General features: G+C 34.9%; 1 protein-coding gene across 1 annotated transcript in view; it reads left to right on the top strand.

Annotated features, from left to right (window-relative positions):
• Positions 1-16,636, top strand: part of Wdr35 (WD repeat domain 35) — a 60,885-nt gene that overhangs the window by 7,707 nt on the left and 36,542 nt on the right. Inside the window, exons 7-11 of the mRNA XM_027937804.2 lie at positions 1,137-1,302; positions 1,440-1,585; positions 7,065-7,190; positions 9,611-9,796; positions 14,875-14,935. Of these exons, the coding sequence (XP_027793605.2) occupies positions 1,137-1,302; positions 1,440-1,585; positions 7,065-7,190; positions 9,611-9,796; positions 14,875-14,935 (685 nt within the window). The remainder of the gene's footprint in view (positions 1-1,136; positions 1,303-1,439; positions 1,586-7,064; positions 7,191-9,610; positions 9,797-14,874; positions 14,936-16,636) is intronic.

The following is a 16,636-nucleotide window of genomic DNA, read 5'->3' as shown; positions in this document are numbered from 1 at the left end:
CCCAGACCTTTTTATTTTTTATTTTGAGACAGAATCTTACCAAGTTGCTGAGGGCCTTGTTGCATTGCTGAGGTTGTCTTCAAACTCGAGATCCTCCTACCTCAGTGTCCAGAGTCACTGGGATTACAGGCGTGTGCCACTAAGCCCCTCTAATTAGTCGTTAGTTTGACTTTTAAATTTTTTAATAATCTTCCAACTTTAAAAAAAATTAAAACCAAATCTTGGCTTCTTTAAGGCAAATTGATGTAACATATTAGAGTGTAGCTTTTAAGTTTGATTTTTTGGTAGTTGGGTGGGACAAGGTGCTAGTAAATTGAAGTAGAGAGATACAGTAGAATAATGTATAATTTAAGTTTTGAGAATGTCTTCTGCTTCCTGAAGCCAAAGTTTACATGTAGATACCAAAGTTATTTTTGTAGTAACTAATGGTTGTTTGTAAAAAGAATGGAAAACTTAAACCATAGGGGAGAAAAATCAATTTTTAGAAAAAGGGTAAAAGAAAGGAGGCTTAGGTAGCATAATCTGGAGAAAAGTTTTGGTTTTGCAAGATTTAGCTGTGGTAGGTCTCTGATTACTGATGGGGCAGTTTTGTTTTGAGTGAGGATTGGGATAGTTCATGAATCCACTGATAGCTGAAAATAAAATTGGTATCGTTTGTATGACACTTTGCTATTTTCCAAGTACTTTCATATACTTTTTGTCATCTGAGTCTCCCACATCCTCCTTTAAAAAAAAAAAAATTTTTTTTTGGTACCAGGGATTGAACTCAGGGGCACTCTACCATTGGGCCACATCCCCAGCCCTTTTTTTGTATTTTATTTAAAGACAGGGTCTCACTGAGTTGCTTAGTGCCTTGCCATTGCTGAGGCTGGCTTTGAACTAATGATCCTCCTGCCTCAGCCTCCCCAGTCACTGGGATTACAGGCATGCACCACCATGCCTGGCTCCCCCTTTTTTTTTTAACTTTCATTTTACACACAGGGAAAATAGAGTTAGATAAGTGATTTGTTCAGGGTTGATAAACCAGTAAGCGATTAAGCTTGCATTCACATCCAGATTTTTAAATCCTATTTATGGTGTCATTCATACTGCTCTGTTTCAAAATGTAAATATTAAATCTAGCCAATTCTATCTAGATGAAAATGAAGCTGAAATGTTTGGTAAACGTCACTGGAGCAATCAGCATTGCGGGAATTCATTGGTACCATGGCACAGAGGGCTATGTGGAGCCCGATTGCCCTTGCCTTGCTATTTGTTTTGACAATGGGAGATGCCAAATAATGAAACACGAGAATGACCAAAGTAAGTAAAATTTCTATTTTTATTTATTTTTTTTAAATTGGAGAATTTAAAACATACTTGAAAATTGTTCTTAATATCAAGTCCTTTCAACTAAGATGCTAACACAGTTACTTAATTTTCCTTCCCTTTTTGACTAGATCCAGTTTTGATTGATACTGGCATGTATGTGGTCAGTGTCCAGTGGAACCAAACTGGCAGTGTGTTAGCCGTGGCAGGCTCTCAGAAAGCAGTCACTCAGGATAAAGATGTTAACACGGTGCAGTTTTACACTCCATTTGGTGAGGTAAATGTATTGGTTTATCTTCTTTTCATTTAATGGTATAGTAGCAAGCAGGGAAAAAAGAATGGAGGAAAGGTACAAACTTGTCACATTTTCTTTTAAGGACATTTTGAGTAATAATCTTGATATATCAAGTATATGTCTGACTAATATCTTCACTTTACATGTTTTCATTTTATTTTATCATGGAATTTATTTTATAATCTGTACATGTAGAAAGCCCTAAGTTTGATATAAATCACTGTGCAGTAGTTATTTAGAATATTTTCTCTACAGTCTGAATAGCTCTTTTCACAGCTGGTTTTTGAGTAGTAATATACCTGTTTGAGGTTCATTTTTTTCCTTTTTAATGTAATACTTTAAATATGATTAGGTATTAAACATACATATCTGCCTGCCCTTCTGGCAAATTTCTAATAATTTTAATTTGTTACAGTGATTAATTGTTTTAATAAAACCTGTCTTAACAGTCAATATATTTTTTTAAGTTCTTTTTAGCTATTCATGACAGTAGACTGTATTTTGGCATATTATACATACATGAAGTATTACTTATTCTATTTAGGATCCTATTCTTGTGGTTATACCTGATGGGAGTTACCCTGGTCATGTATTCAAGTGCAGGCTAGGAAAGTTATGTCCAGTTAATTCTACTGTCTTTCCTATTTCCCATCCCCACTCCCTTTCCTTCATTTCCCTTTGTCTAATCCAATGGATTTCTATTCTTTCCCTCCCCACTCTCCCTTGTTTTGGGTTAGTATCCACATATCAGAGAGACCATTTGGCCTTTGGTTTTTTGGGATTGCCTTGTTTCACTTAGCATGATATTTTCCAGTACCATCCATTTACCAGCAAATGCTATCATTCCATTCTTCTTTATGGATGAGTAATATTTAATTGTGTATATGTACCACAATTTCTTTTTCCATTCATCTGTTGAAGGGCACCTAGGTTGGTTCCATAGCTTAGCTATTATGAATTGAGCTGCTATAAACATTGATGTGGCTGTGTCATGTAGTATGCTGATTTTAAGTCCTTTGGGTATAGACTGAGGAGTGGGAAAACTGGGTCAAATGATGATTCCATTCCGGGTTTTCTGAGGAATCTCCATACTGCTTTCCATAGTGGTTGCACCAAATTGCAATCCTACCAGCAATGTATGAGTGTACTTTTTTACCCACATTCTTTTTTTTTTTTTAATACTTTTTTAGTTGTAGTTGGACACAATACCTTTATTTTATTTATTTTTATTGTGGTGCTGAGGATTATACCCAGAGTCTTGCATGTGCTAGGTGAGCGCTCTACTGCTGAGCCACAACCCCAGCCCCTTTACCCACATTTTTGCTAACATTTTTTGGTACTTGTATTTTTTATAATTGCCATTCTGACTGGAGTAAGATGGAATCCCAGTGTAGTTTTAATTTACATTTCTTTAATTGCTAGTGGTATTGAACATTTTTTCATATATTTTTTGACCGTTTGTGTTTCTTCTTTTGTGAAGTACTTGTTCAGTTTCTTTGCCCATTTATTGACTGGGTTATTTGTTTTTCTGGTGTTAAGTTTTTTGAGTTCTTTGTATAAATGGATTTTAGTGCTCTATCTGAGGTATAGGTGGTACACATCCATATAGATAACATTTATCTCATCCTAGACAAAGGTGCTGTACACATACATTGGAGAAAAGATAGCTGGTGCTGGGAAAACTGGAAATCCATGTGTAATAGATTGAAACTGAATGCCTATCTCTCACCCTGCACAAAACTCAATTCAAAGTGGGATCAAGGACCTAGGCATTAGATCAGAGATTCTGTGCTTAATAGAATAAAAAGTAGGCCCAACTCTCCATCATGTTGGCTTAGGAACAGTTTCCTCAATAAGACTCCTAAAGCACAAGAAATAAAATCAGAAATCTATAACTGGGATAGTATCAAACTGAAAAGCTTCTTCACAGCAAAGGAAACAATCAAGAATGTGAATAGCATTTCTACAGAATGGGAGAAAATCTTTATCACTCATACCTCAGACAGAGCATTAATCTCCAGATTATACAAGAATAGTCAATCTTTTTTTAAAAACATATATATATTTTTAGTTGTAATCAGACATAATACCTTTATTTATTTATTATATGTAGTGCTGAGAATTGAACCCAATGCCTTGCATATGCTAGGCGAGTGCTCAACCACTGAGCCCCAGCCCCAGCCCCAAGAACAATCACTCTTAAATGATGCTACATTAAAATATAAGCATATATTATTACTCTCAATGATATTATAAATGAATTAAATTCTAAAGATAATTTTCTGAAGTAGCATTGAACATTCAGGTAAGATAATTTATGTATTGGGCTGGGGTTGTTGCTCAGAGATAGAGTGCTTGCCTAGCATGCGTGAGGCGCTGGGTTTGATCCTCAGCACCACATAAAAATAAAGATATTTTTATGTCCACCTCTAACTAAAAAAAATAAATATTTGAAAAAAAGATAATTAATGTATTGTGAATTTAGAAAATGAGAGCTTAATATATATTTGCCTGTCTTATTTGGTAACCTTATACTCTATTTTTGTCCTTTTGGATACCTTGTTAATTTTTGTAAATTCACCATAGATTGCAATAATGAGAATTTTTGGCAGTAAAAAAGTTCATACTAATTGTTTTTGTATTTTAATATTAATACTTTTATGTATTTTGAACTTTTCTGTAAGGGTAATAAATGGTATTATCTGGTGCTTTTCAATCAGTACCTCAGAGTTACCCAGTGAATGTATTGCAGAGAGGAGGCACTCTCTGTGTGTTGTTGGCTAACAGTATTTCTGGTAGATGTAAAAACTAAAACAAAGAACAAAAACAAAATCAGAGTTTTTAAGGTACCTAAATAAAAATCTGAATTCTAATAATTTATATTCTTATAATCTTCACTCATATTTGTTGATTATTTTTGTGGGTCCCCATTGATTTAACATTATGTTATTTTATCTGTTTTTTTCCCCCTTTACTTCAGCCTTTTCCAGGTAGAAAAACATGGGCCCTAAGGTCTATATATTTTATCTTGCAAAACAGTATGTTAAGCATATCCTGAAAACTATAAGAAGGTTTTGGTTCAGCTGTACTTAAAAGTATCAGTTGTAGCTCTTCAGGGCATATTAGTAACTTGATATTTTTGGGATGAGTGAACATATGGGGGATTTATCTTTGGATCTATTTTATTGTTAAAATTGGGAAGATACTTGGAAAGAGGATCTCTAAGGTTCAAACTTAAAGAAACCTCAGAGAAGAGTCTGCTTCAAGTCTGAAGGTTAGGGCTCACTGAGTTTTGCACTGTGGTCTTAGCTGTGCACTGTAGTCTCAGGGGATAATGTGGTTGAGGTCAGGTTGAACTGGCTTTGAATCCCATTTCCACAGTGTAGTTTGTCTTAAGTTAGTTAATCACCGAAGTCCAGTTTACTTGTTTTGTGAATGAAGGGTAATGCCTCCTGGTACTATCATAAAGATTAAAGAAGATAATAATGAGGAAGTACCTAGCCGGGGCTTGGCACATAGCCAGTGCTTGGCACATAACCAGTGCTTGGCACATAACCAGTGCTTACTAAGTCTGGTTTCTGCCCTTGCTGCAGCTAACACCTGATTGGTTTGCACAGTTAGGAGATGGCTTTATTCTCTCTCTGTGATGGGTCAATATCAAGTGTATGATCATAAAAACTTTCAGTTCCCTTTTGGATTCATGTAGGCAGCAAGATGGACCCTTCTAGGTTAAAACTTGAGTTTTTTGTTTCCATTGGTTTCCTTGGCAAAATGGGGTTCAGTACATTTGTCTTAGACTGTTATGACATTTTATAGTGAACAGAAGTTTATTTGCTCACAGATTTAGAGGCTGAGAAGTCCCATATCAAGGCTGCAGCATCTGGTGAGGGCCTTCTTATTGTGTTATCACATGGAGGAGGGTGGGACAGGAAGATGAAGGGCAAGAAACAGAAAATAGGGGCCGAATTACCCTTTTCCAGTGGCATTATTCCTAGTCAGCTCTTAAAAGCCTCCCCATTTAGTACTGTTTCCAGGTCAAATTTCAACATAAATTTTGGAAGGGACAAACATTCAGACCATAAGCAACATGAAATTTGACTTTAGATACATCTGCTTCAGAATACGGGATGCCAGTGCAATTAATTCAAATTTTGGGATTTATACTGGCCTGTCAAATGAGAACCATAGATTAAAAGGGCTGTGTTCATTGACTTGCTTATTGAGTCACTTATCAAATGTTAGTATATGAACAAACTAATTTGACCATGAAGTGAGTGCTCTTGAGGAACTTACTGTTGCATTCCCTGGAACCATGGAGAGAAGGCAAGGCTCATTGAGGAAGCACTATTTGAGTTATATTTGAAGGATGAAGAGGGATTCTCCAGGAGGACAAGGAATAGTAAGGATAAGGAGGCATGGGGAAAGAAGAGGAGGATTTCAGGCAGAAGAGCTGCAATACAGGCCTAAGGTATGGTGGCAGAGTATTCTCTCACACGTCGGCACACATAACTATGGCTGTATGGTAGGGCATTCAGCAAGGAAGGTAGTTTTGGGTCAGATGGGAAAAAGGTGTTGTATTCCATGCTCAAGAATGTACGACCAATGGGGAGCTGTTGATTTTTAAAAAGTATTATTATGTTTTTAAAGCAGGGAAGGTTATGATTAGAGTTTTGTTCCAGAAAGATAATTATAATAGCAGAGTAGAGAGGGAATCTGGGGGAAAGAGGGTAGATTAATAAGGAAAGAGATAAAAGGGAGGCTATTCCCATAGTTTTCTCCACAATTTTTTCTTTGTGACCATTGAAAGGAGCAAAGGCAATGGGTCTTGGTGATTGGTTGTTTGTTGGGGAGGAAAGAGAAAGGTAGGACTTCAGTATTGAAGTTACTAATATAAACTTTCATGGACTCTAAAAAGTATAGCTTTTTACAAGTCTAAAATTTGGATGCATTAGCCAGGTGTGGTGACACGTGCTTGTAAACCTGGTAACTCAGGAGCCTGAGGCAGGAGGATATCAAGTTCAAGAGCAGTTTTCATGACTTAGTTCAAGACTTTGTCTCAAAATAAAAAATTAAAAGGATTGGGGGTGTAGCTCAGCAGTAAACAAATGCCTCTGGGTTCAATCCTGAGAACACAAAGAAAAAATTGGCACACATCATGTAATCAAAGTGATCATATTTTAATTAGCATGTTTTTTCTTAGTTGTACATAAAGGTAAAGATGTATATTTTAATCTATGGCATGGTAGATTTGATGACATTTCCTAATATTCTTTGGATATAGCCTATAAATATCTCCAATCATACGCATGTTTTCTTGTAATTAAAATGCAAGGAAAATGATCTTAAAATTAGTGATAAACTTTCACAAGAGAGTCTTCATACCACTTTTGATCTCCATGAAATGTTCAATGGTAATTTGTTCATTGTGATACTTTAGATTGAATACTTTTTTCCCCCCCAGCATTTGGGCACTTTGAAAGTTCCTGGAAAGCAGATGTCTGCACTATCTTGGGAAGGAGATGGACTGAAAATTGCACTAACTGTTGATTCCTTTATATATTTTGCGAACATTCGGCCCGATTATAAGGTATTAAGAACATTTGTAAAATAAAGTGTTTTTAACTAAATAATTTGTTATAACTCATTATATTCATAGTGGTTTTGTTTTAGAAACTAACAGAAAGGAGGCTTTTGTTGTCCACGAGGACTTTAAAACTAGCTTTTCTAGTATACTGTGTATAATTAGTAAAATGACCCTATGAGTCAGGGTCTCAGTGTGAAACAGATGGCCCACCCACCAGAGTAATTGAAGGGCTTGTTACAGATGTGCGGGTAGCATTAAGGGACAGCAAGGGAGATAAAGCAGGCACCCAGTGCTTAGCAAATAGATGCCAGCACCAGTGCCTCCAGTTGGAAGGGGCAAGGGAGTAACATTCCATGAGAGCTTTGGCTATGTAAGAGAAGCTGCCCAGCAGGGGCTTGGCTACCACCAACTGGCCAGGCAGAGACAGATAGGGGAGTAGATACTCCATCTTTCTACTTCATGTGCCTTTTACTGGTCAAATCCAACTAGGCACCAGTTGGCAAGGTAGCCCAGGTGATGGAGTTCATAGAAATCAGTTTCCAGGGCTCAGCAGAATAGAGAAGGGCAGAGAATAGATTAGGAGGGGGAAAAATGAGAGAGCAACTTGATATTTAATCACTATTTTATCTTAAACTTAATATTTGATCCAAAACAAGTTTGAAATATGATCTGATAAATTATCTGTTATGAAGAATCTTATATATTTCATTTAAAGGGCAAAGCCCCTCAGAGAAATGACTGATTCTAGGACTAGAGCAAGGAAAATATAACATAAGTCTGGAGCATCTTAACAATGCCAGACAGTAATAAAGAACCCTACCATAAAAAAAAAAATGTGGCCATGTCAAAGGCACATGGCAGACAACTAGGAAGAGCTCTCTTTGGCTTAAGGTGTAGCAATTTGAGGAATAAAACAAATGTTGCAAGTTCATTATAACCCAAATTATGAAGTTAATGTCCGTGAACCAATACTGATAAAATTAACTTACTTTAATGAAAAACAAATGGGAGAGAAGAAACAGATCTTCCTTACAGAAGTATACCATCTCACTTATGTACTCCCCCTCCAGAAGGTAGAGCATAGTTCCAGTTCCTTGGCTTGAGTATGGGCCACACTTGATGACTCACTTCCAAAGAATGGAGGATGGAGAGAGGAAAGAGAAAGTAGCTTAACAGTGGGAAATCCCCAGGAACACCACATCAACAGTGATGTCATGTGGATACCACGTACCTCTTAATAGGATGTGTTGAGATCGTGTCATGTGTCTGTTGATCTTCCTAAAAAACCAACAACCCCATGATTGAGGGGCACTTTACAAAATACCAGAGCAGTACTCCTCTATATTGCCAAGGTTATTGAAAATAGAGAAAGACTGAGAAACTGTCACAGCCCAAAGGAGTCCATGGAGACATGTTATCTAAATATAATGTGTCTAAAATGGGATTCTGGGATAGAAAAAGGACATTAGGGAAAAGCTAGAAACTCAAAGTGTGAAGTTTAGTTAGTTGTAATAGTAATATTGGTTTCTTCATTGTGACAGATGTGCTATGGCAATGTAAATTGTTAATAGGGAAATGGATGAGGGGTATATGGGAACTTTGTATTATCTTTGCAACTTTATTGCAAATCTAAAACTATTTTAAAGTCAACATTTATTGTAGAAAATAATCATGGCATTAAAAGTAAACACAATTATTAGCTACTAATAGTAAAAGTAATGTGGACAATGAGAATTAATTTATTCAAAATTACATGTAAGTATACTATAAGAGTTAGAAGGGAAAGCTGTAAGTGCCTAAGTTTCATAATCAATAGCTGTGCAGTGTGGTGATAAATACTAGAATAGTTACAGCTAAAGATGTTATAGGCTCTTCATGAGAGGAAGTTGGGGAGGGATCTGCATTTTGTTATTGTTTTAAATAAATCATGCAGAAAGATTTGATATAAGAACAAATTTCTTAAAATATATGGATGGGGAAAGGCAAAACACCTATTTTTAAATATTGACTTGAGGACTCAGAATCTAAGATTTTGACAGGGATAACACTATTGATGGTTCACACTAGCTATGGTACCACTGAAGCTTAAGTCTTAAAAATTAAAAATAAGGAGGGTTAATCACACTGAATTTATTTTGGCATCACATTTTTTTTGTTTTTAAAATGTATTATTATTACCTTTTTGGTTATTTTAGTGCAAAAAAGGTAGGTATGAAGCTGAAGATTCAGAATTCAGGAATTCTACCATTTCTGAAGAATGTATTTTGTCAGTACCGATAAAGTACTTATCTGCATTATTCCTAGAGTAAAAATAAAATAAATTGCATTTTTTCTCCCAAAACTAAATATTCTTTCCTTCCTCTCTCTTCCTTTCCCTCTTTCCTCCTCCCATTCCTTCCCTTTTCTGCTTCCTTTCTTCCTAGTGGGGCTATTGTTCAAATACTGTGGTGTATGCATATACCAGACCAGATCGTCCTGAGTACTGTGTTGTCTTTTGGGACACTAAAAACAATGAGAAATATGTTAAATATGTGAAGAGTATCATTTCCATTACCACTTGTGGCGATTTCTGCATTTTGGCTACAAAAGCTGATGAAAGTCATCCTCAGGTAGGAATTCCTTGGTATCTTAAAGCACAGACTGGTGAACAGACTGGTTGGCATAATTGGGCCAGAGTTATCCACATTCTCAAGCATGGCCTGGATACTGGCAAGTACAGAAACACGGGGTCTGTTGGCCATGTTAGTCTAGACCTGTTCTGGAAAACTATATGACTCCAATGCTTCTGTATTCTCTGATTTTTTTTCCCTCCATTCAGCTAATCATTGGCAGTTCATATTGACTGGTTCAGTACTGAAGCTTTTTTCTCTGAAATATATTTAAAACACCATAATCCTTTTCCAAGTTAAAATTTCACAAGCAAACAATGAATATCCAGATATCTGCAATAAATACTAAAGAACGGATAAAATAATGACTATTTGTAACAGTTTGGGAAGCTTTTGACATTGAGAAATCTTTTATTTGAAATTATATTAGTTTAAAAGTCATCTCAGAGCACAAAATAAATAGTACATATAATATCTTGTTAAAAAGTGTACTAACAATTTAAGTATTTGTAGAAAAATGTAAATATTCCAAAATAGGACTACCAATGTCTTTATCTAGGTTATAATTTATTTCCTTATTACATTTTTGGTTAAAGGTAACCATTTGAACAGCCTTATTTATTTGGCTTTGTTCTCTTCTGAAACTTGCTGAACAACAGTAAAGTTTTTTTTTTATTGTTGTTTTTTTTAAAGTCACAAGCCCATAGGGACCAGAAATGGAGAGGAAATGGCAACAAATTTTGGAGGTTAGAGAATAGGTGGATTAGTGATAATTATCTTAGCAGGCCTGAAAAAGCTGAACCATAAACTTTTCATGGAAAAAGCAAAGAAGCATCTAGTTACAGAATGTTGAAGAGGAACAGGACTTGGAGTGCCTGAGAAAGAAACTAACATATAAAAAAAGATATAACAAAGAAAGTTCTCAGATCCCCATAGAAAGAGAACACGGGCAGCTGCTTGCTTAACATCTATTAAGACTGGGCTTAAATCTCCAGGAAGGATCAAAGGGGATCTATGCACTGAAGGGCACCACGCATAGCTAAGGGTGGAAGAACTCAGATGAAAACCAATTAAATGAGAAGTTCAGGACTTGTCAGTACCCCTGGTCTTCTATCCCTACTTGGTTCCCAGAGCACTGGCAGCAGGGCATCAGGCTTTGAGGTAGCAGATTGAAAGAATCTTCTCTGAAGAATCTTATCAGCTCATGAGAAAAGACTAAGATTGGGAATCTCCAAGAAAACAACCCTGCTTGATCACTTCACAGTAAAAGCCATGCTCAGTAAGGCTTATTTGTGGACAAATAGATTCCAAGTAGCCTTTTAGTATCCCACTTTTTTTTTTTTTATTTTGTTAGAGCATTATAATTATACATAGTATTTGGGTTCCTTTGGATAAAATTATATATACAAGGAATTTGATTTCAATCCCCATTCCTCCTCCCTCCTTCTCCCTCCTCTACTGATCTTCCTTTTACTCATTTATTTATTTATTTTGGTACCAGGGATTGAACTCAGGGCCACTTGACTTCTGAGCCACATCCTCAGCCCTATTTTGTATTTTATTTAGAGACAGGGTCTCACTGAGTTGCTTAGCACCTCACTGTTGCTGAGGCTGGCTTTGAACTTGAGATCCGTGTGACTCAGCCTCTCGAGCTGGAGCTGCTGGGATTACAGGCGTGCATCACGGTGCCTGGCTCCTTTATTTATTTACTTATTATTTATTTATTTTTAATTCTAGATGGACACAATACCTTTATTTGTTTGTTTTTATGTGGTGCTGAGAATCAAACCCAGCACCCCATGTGTGCTAGGCAAGCGTTCTACCACTGAGCTATACCCCTAGCCCCTCCTTTATTTATTTTTGATTGGTGCTTTCTATATATATATAAAGGTGGAATTCCCTTTGGTACATTTATATATGTATATGACATGATTTTGTTGATTAATGTATTTCTGTTTTTCTTCCTTCCTCTCTCCCTCTCATTTTCCTACTCCACTGATCTTCCCTATATTTTATGATATCTGATCTCTTCCCTCATTGACTTCTTTCCCTTATTTTGCTTTAGCTCCAACATATAAGAGAAAACTTTCAACCCTTGATTTTCTGAGTCTGGCTTATTTCACTTAGCATGATTTTCTCCATTTCCATCCATTTACTGGCAAATATTATTTCATTCTTCTTTATGGCTGGGTAAAACACCATTGTGTACATATACCACATTTTCTTGATCCATTGACAGGTGTCTGGGTTGATTTCATAATTTGGCTATTGTGAATTATGCTGCTATAAAAATTGCAGTGGCTACATTGTGATAGTATGCTGATTTAGTTTTTTTGGATAAGTACGGAGGAGTGGGATAGCTGGGTCATGTGATGATTCCATTCCTAGTTTTTTGAGAAATCTCCACACTGCTTTCCACAGTAGTTGTACTAATTTGCATTCCCACCAACAATGTATAAGTGTACCTGTTCCCTCACATCCTTGCCATATTTATTGTTATTTGTATTCTTGATAATTGCCATTCTGACTGGAGTGAGATGAAATCTTAGTGTAATTTTTATTTGCATTTCCCTGGCTGCTAGACAGGTTGAACATTTTTTTAATATGTTTGTTGACCGTTTGTGTTTTTTCTTTTGAGAAATTTGTGTTTAATTCTTTTGCCCATTTATTGATTGGCATTCCACTTTTAAATACAGCAGACAGATTAGAATTCTCAGACATTTGAAGAAAGCATTGAATTTAACAGACAGATACCAGTATAACCACAAGTAGAAAAGAACTCGGAGGAAGTAAAGACTAGACAAAAAGAAAAATTCAAAGATTCTATATTCTGCAAAGAACCATCATTATTATCTTCAGAGAGTTAAGAGGTTTCCATCTATAAAATAAGAATAGTATAGAAAAGGAAAATTTTAGAAGTTACAAATATGAGAATCCCATTGAAAAATTTGGCAGAATGGTTAGGAAATTGGATGAAAATACCCTACAAAGTACAGCAAAAAAGACAAAGAAATGGAAAGTAGTGAAAAAGAAGAAAATTAGAAAACTTAGTCTTGGAAGTTTAGTATTTGAACAATAGTTCTAAGAAAACTGTAAAAGCAAAATAGCATGGAATGAATCTAAAAAAAAAAAAAAAAAATCCAGGAAAATTTCCCTTGAGGTTCTAGATTGAATAAATGTGTTTCCACATCAAGACACATCACTGTGAAATTTCAGAACACTGGGGATTTAAAAAAAAAAAAGAGTCTTACAAGATTTCAGAGAGGAAAAACAGATTTCATAGGATAAGGAGTCATAATGACATCTGACTTATGAAAAGCAATGCTTTGGAGAATCGCCTTTAAAATTTTGAGGGAAACTGACTTCCTATCTAAAATTCCACATCCTAAGAAAACCACTTAAGTGTGAGGGTGGAATACAGACTTTTTCAGATATGCAAGGTCATAAAAATTTTACCTTCCATGGTGTCCCATTTTAGGGAGTTAGTTACTTGATGATAATGTCCATGAAAATGAGGAATAAACCAAGAAAGAGGAAGAAAGAAGAAGAAACAGGAGCACAGGGCCCCTGGTGAAGAGTGGTACCAATTGACTGCTCTGCAGCATGCCCAGGGAGGCCAGTGAGAGAAGGGCAGAAGGTTTCAGAAGAAATTTAAACATATGCAATTGTTAGATTCCCTAGAATGTTTGAACCCTTGAGAGGAGATAGACTTAACTAAGGAAAATCAGGGATTTGAGTTAGTAATGGGTGCCTAGAAAGCTAAACAAAGGAAAAAATAAAGATAATAATAAACTACAGGGAAAGCAAACTATGCTTGAAAGGAAAATAAATCATGGTATAATGGATGTCTCAGCTGAATAACATTTACACAGTCAAAATAATTCGATCACTGATTTTTTAAACTGACATATAATATTTAGTCCTAATTCTGATCTAACAAAATTATGTTAAAAGTGGAAAGATGAAGGGATAGAAGTATGCCCCTGGGTGGCAGGTGTTTGGGAAAGGGGATGAAAAAAAGCAAAATTCTTATCTTTCATAGTGGGAAGGTGACAGATAATGCACTGGATTGAAACAAAACAAAACCAGAAATAGCTCTAGAAATATGTTACTTAGATTTGTAGAGATAAATAGCAAGAGCAGGAGTTAAAGGGAGTAGAAAAGGAATGCTGTGCCAGTTTTAGCAAGAAGTCCTGTAGAATTATTTTTTGAAAATATAATTGATGAAAATGAAAAGTAAATTAAAAATACAACTTGTGGTATTTTGGACAGTAAATAAGCTTTTAAAGGGTGGAAGGGTAAATTATAGTATTTTTAGTATACCTTTTATCATTTGGTTTATATTTATGAAATTAATTAAACAGGTTTTAATTGAGATGCTGAAAAAGGAAAGATATGTATCAAAAATATGTATAAAATTGATTTATTTGAAATTATTATTCTGATTAGGAAAACATCTAAATAGAATAGTACTGTTAGTACAGGATACGGTGAAAGAAAAATGAAATTATCACTTTAGAACAGTATGATCTAAAGCATGCTTTATTATCTTCCTAATATTAGTCATTGATAATTATTTGAATATAAGTCATTTTTACTAGGTTGGATTATGTCTTTTCTGAATTAACTGAATTTTTCTGAATTTCTCATGTTGTTTATATATTGCTTCAAAGGAGGAGAATGAAATGGAGACATTTGGTGCAACGGTAACAAATTAAGTTAGTTCTTATATAGCTGGTTATAATAAGATAAAAATGAATTTTGATGTTATAGCTGGTCAGGAATTTTAGAAGTATACATGATGAAAAGGAGCCAGTGTATCAGTATTTCTAAAATGTCCTCTTAAAAACTGTGGTATTCTGTTATATTGAGAAATCACCCTTCATTTAATTTTAATTTGTATTTTTAAAATGGTTAATGCCTTAGATTGTCTTGTTTTTATTTGCTATTTTTGCACCTAACAATTTTATCAATTATTTCTCAGTTAATGATACTTGAAAAAGATAAGTATGATATATATTTCTTTATTAGTTGTAAGTAAGAGTTGTGATATTTGTTTTTGTTTTGTTTGTTCACAGTTTGTGCTAGTTCTTTGTAATTCTATTGGCACACCCTTGGATCCCAAATACATTGATATTGGTAAGGAAGTGTTAATATTTATTTTGTTTAGTCTTTTCCTCTATAATCTATTTCCTCATTTTTTTTTTTTCTTTTTTGTGCTGGGGATTGAATTCAGGGCCTCAGGCATGCCAGGCAAGCACTCTACCACTGAGCCATATCCCCAGAACAACAATCAGGTTTTATTTGTAACACTAATTCAAAAACCTATGATATTAATTAGAATGACCATACTTTCTGGTTGTCAGGTCCAGTACCAGATTATACCTGTTCTCATGGCAGACTTATTAACACACCATTTCACTCTCAAAAGCATCCTAGTTAAGATAATAAATTAAAAGGTTACTGTATCTAAAATCCATGATTATTCATAATTGCCATTATTTGCTTTTAGTGGGAAATATAATTGTACAGAAGTTGGCATGCTACATAATGCTTAAGTGTAATAAACTGAGGATTATAGAAAGAATTTTGCTGTTAAATCACTTTTATAACTGCTTGTAAATACCTCTCTTCCATAAAAACACTTTAGCTGCTTGTAAAATTGAGTTTGCTCTTTCCAGAGTTTTCTAATGAAATTAGTCTATTAATAGGGACAGCTTTAAAAAATTCCCCCTTTTCAGAGTGCATTTGTTTCTTTAATTTTGCATTTTTTTCTATCCAACAGTTATAAAAATAATCCACCAAAAAATTTTAAATTTTGTTCAGAGAAGCTTGTTTATAATCACTAACAAATATTTTGTTGCCCTTTCACAGAACTTTGAAAAGTAATGATTTTCTTTTAAGTTTATGGTAGTATATTGGATATAATATGACAAAAAAATCATTTAATCTAAAAAATTGAAAACCCCCATTGAATTATTTTCTGACTCTGAGAACTACTCTTTTCTTTCTTTCTTTCTTCTTCTTTTTTTTTTATTCTGTATTGGACATTCAATCTAAGCAATGAAATGATAATGTCACCTTCTAAATGTTTGCATTTTGCTAGGTTCTTCAGTTGATAACAAGCAAATGTGAAAAATATTTACTGGCCTTAAGATTTTATGCTCCAACGTTAGGGTGTTGGTAACTCATTCATCTTGATATATTGAAATATTTCAACTGCCTATCTATGTCCATTGTTATATAGGTATGTTCATATGTATGTATACATATGTTAGTGTTCCTTGTTGAAAGACTTAAGAGTATTACTGACTCTTGTCACAAATATCTTATTTATTGGAAGCATAACAGTTTTTAAGGGGTAAATTCTATCAATCTTCAGATTATATTCTTTTTCTTTTAAGATCTAAAGTTTTAACATAGACTCATATGATGATAGGGTTAGCCTCTAAGTAATTTTTGTCTCAGGCTGACTTTTCTTCTTTTGTTTCTGATAGAACCTAGAGGTGCTCTATGACTGGGCTACATCCCCAGCCTTTTTTACTTTTCATTTTTGATCAAGTATCTTGCTAAGTTGCCCACGTAGGTCTTGAATTTGCTATCATCCTGCCTCAGCCTCCCAAGTAGCTGGGATTATATAGGCATGCACGACTGCACCAGGTTAGACTGTTTGTGAAATAAAGCTAAATGCAAATCCTTCCCTTTCATAAAATGGCGAATACTCGAGGGCACGATTATTCGTATTTTTGAGTCTCAAAACGTTTTTTACAGTCTTGCAGACTGACATTTTAACAAACAGTTCTTTCACTGCACTATAGCAAACACAGCCAAAGTCTCAAC

Source organism: Marmota flaviventris, chromosome 14, assembly GCF_047511675.1.
Source record: "Marmota flaviventris isolate mMarFla1 chromosome 14, mMarFla1.hap1, whole genome shotgun sequence".
Taxonomy (NCBI): Eukaryota; Metazoa; Chordata; class Mammalia; order Rodentia; family Sciuridae; genus Marmota; species Marmota flaviventris.
Note: the sequence above shows the minus strand (reverse complement) of the source record. Positions and strands in the feature narration are given on the sequence as shown.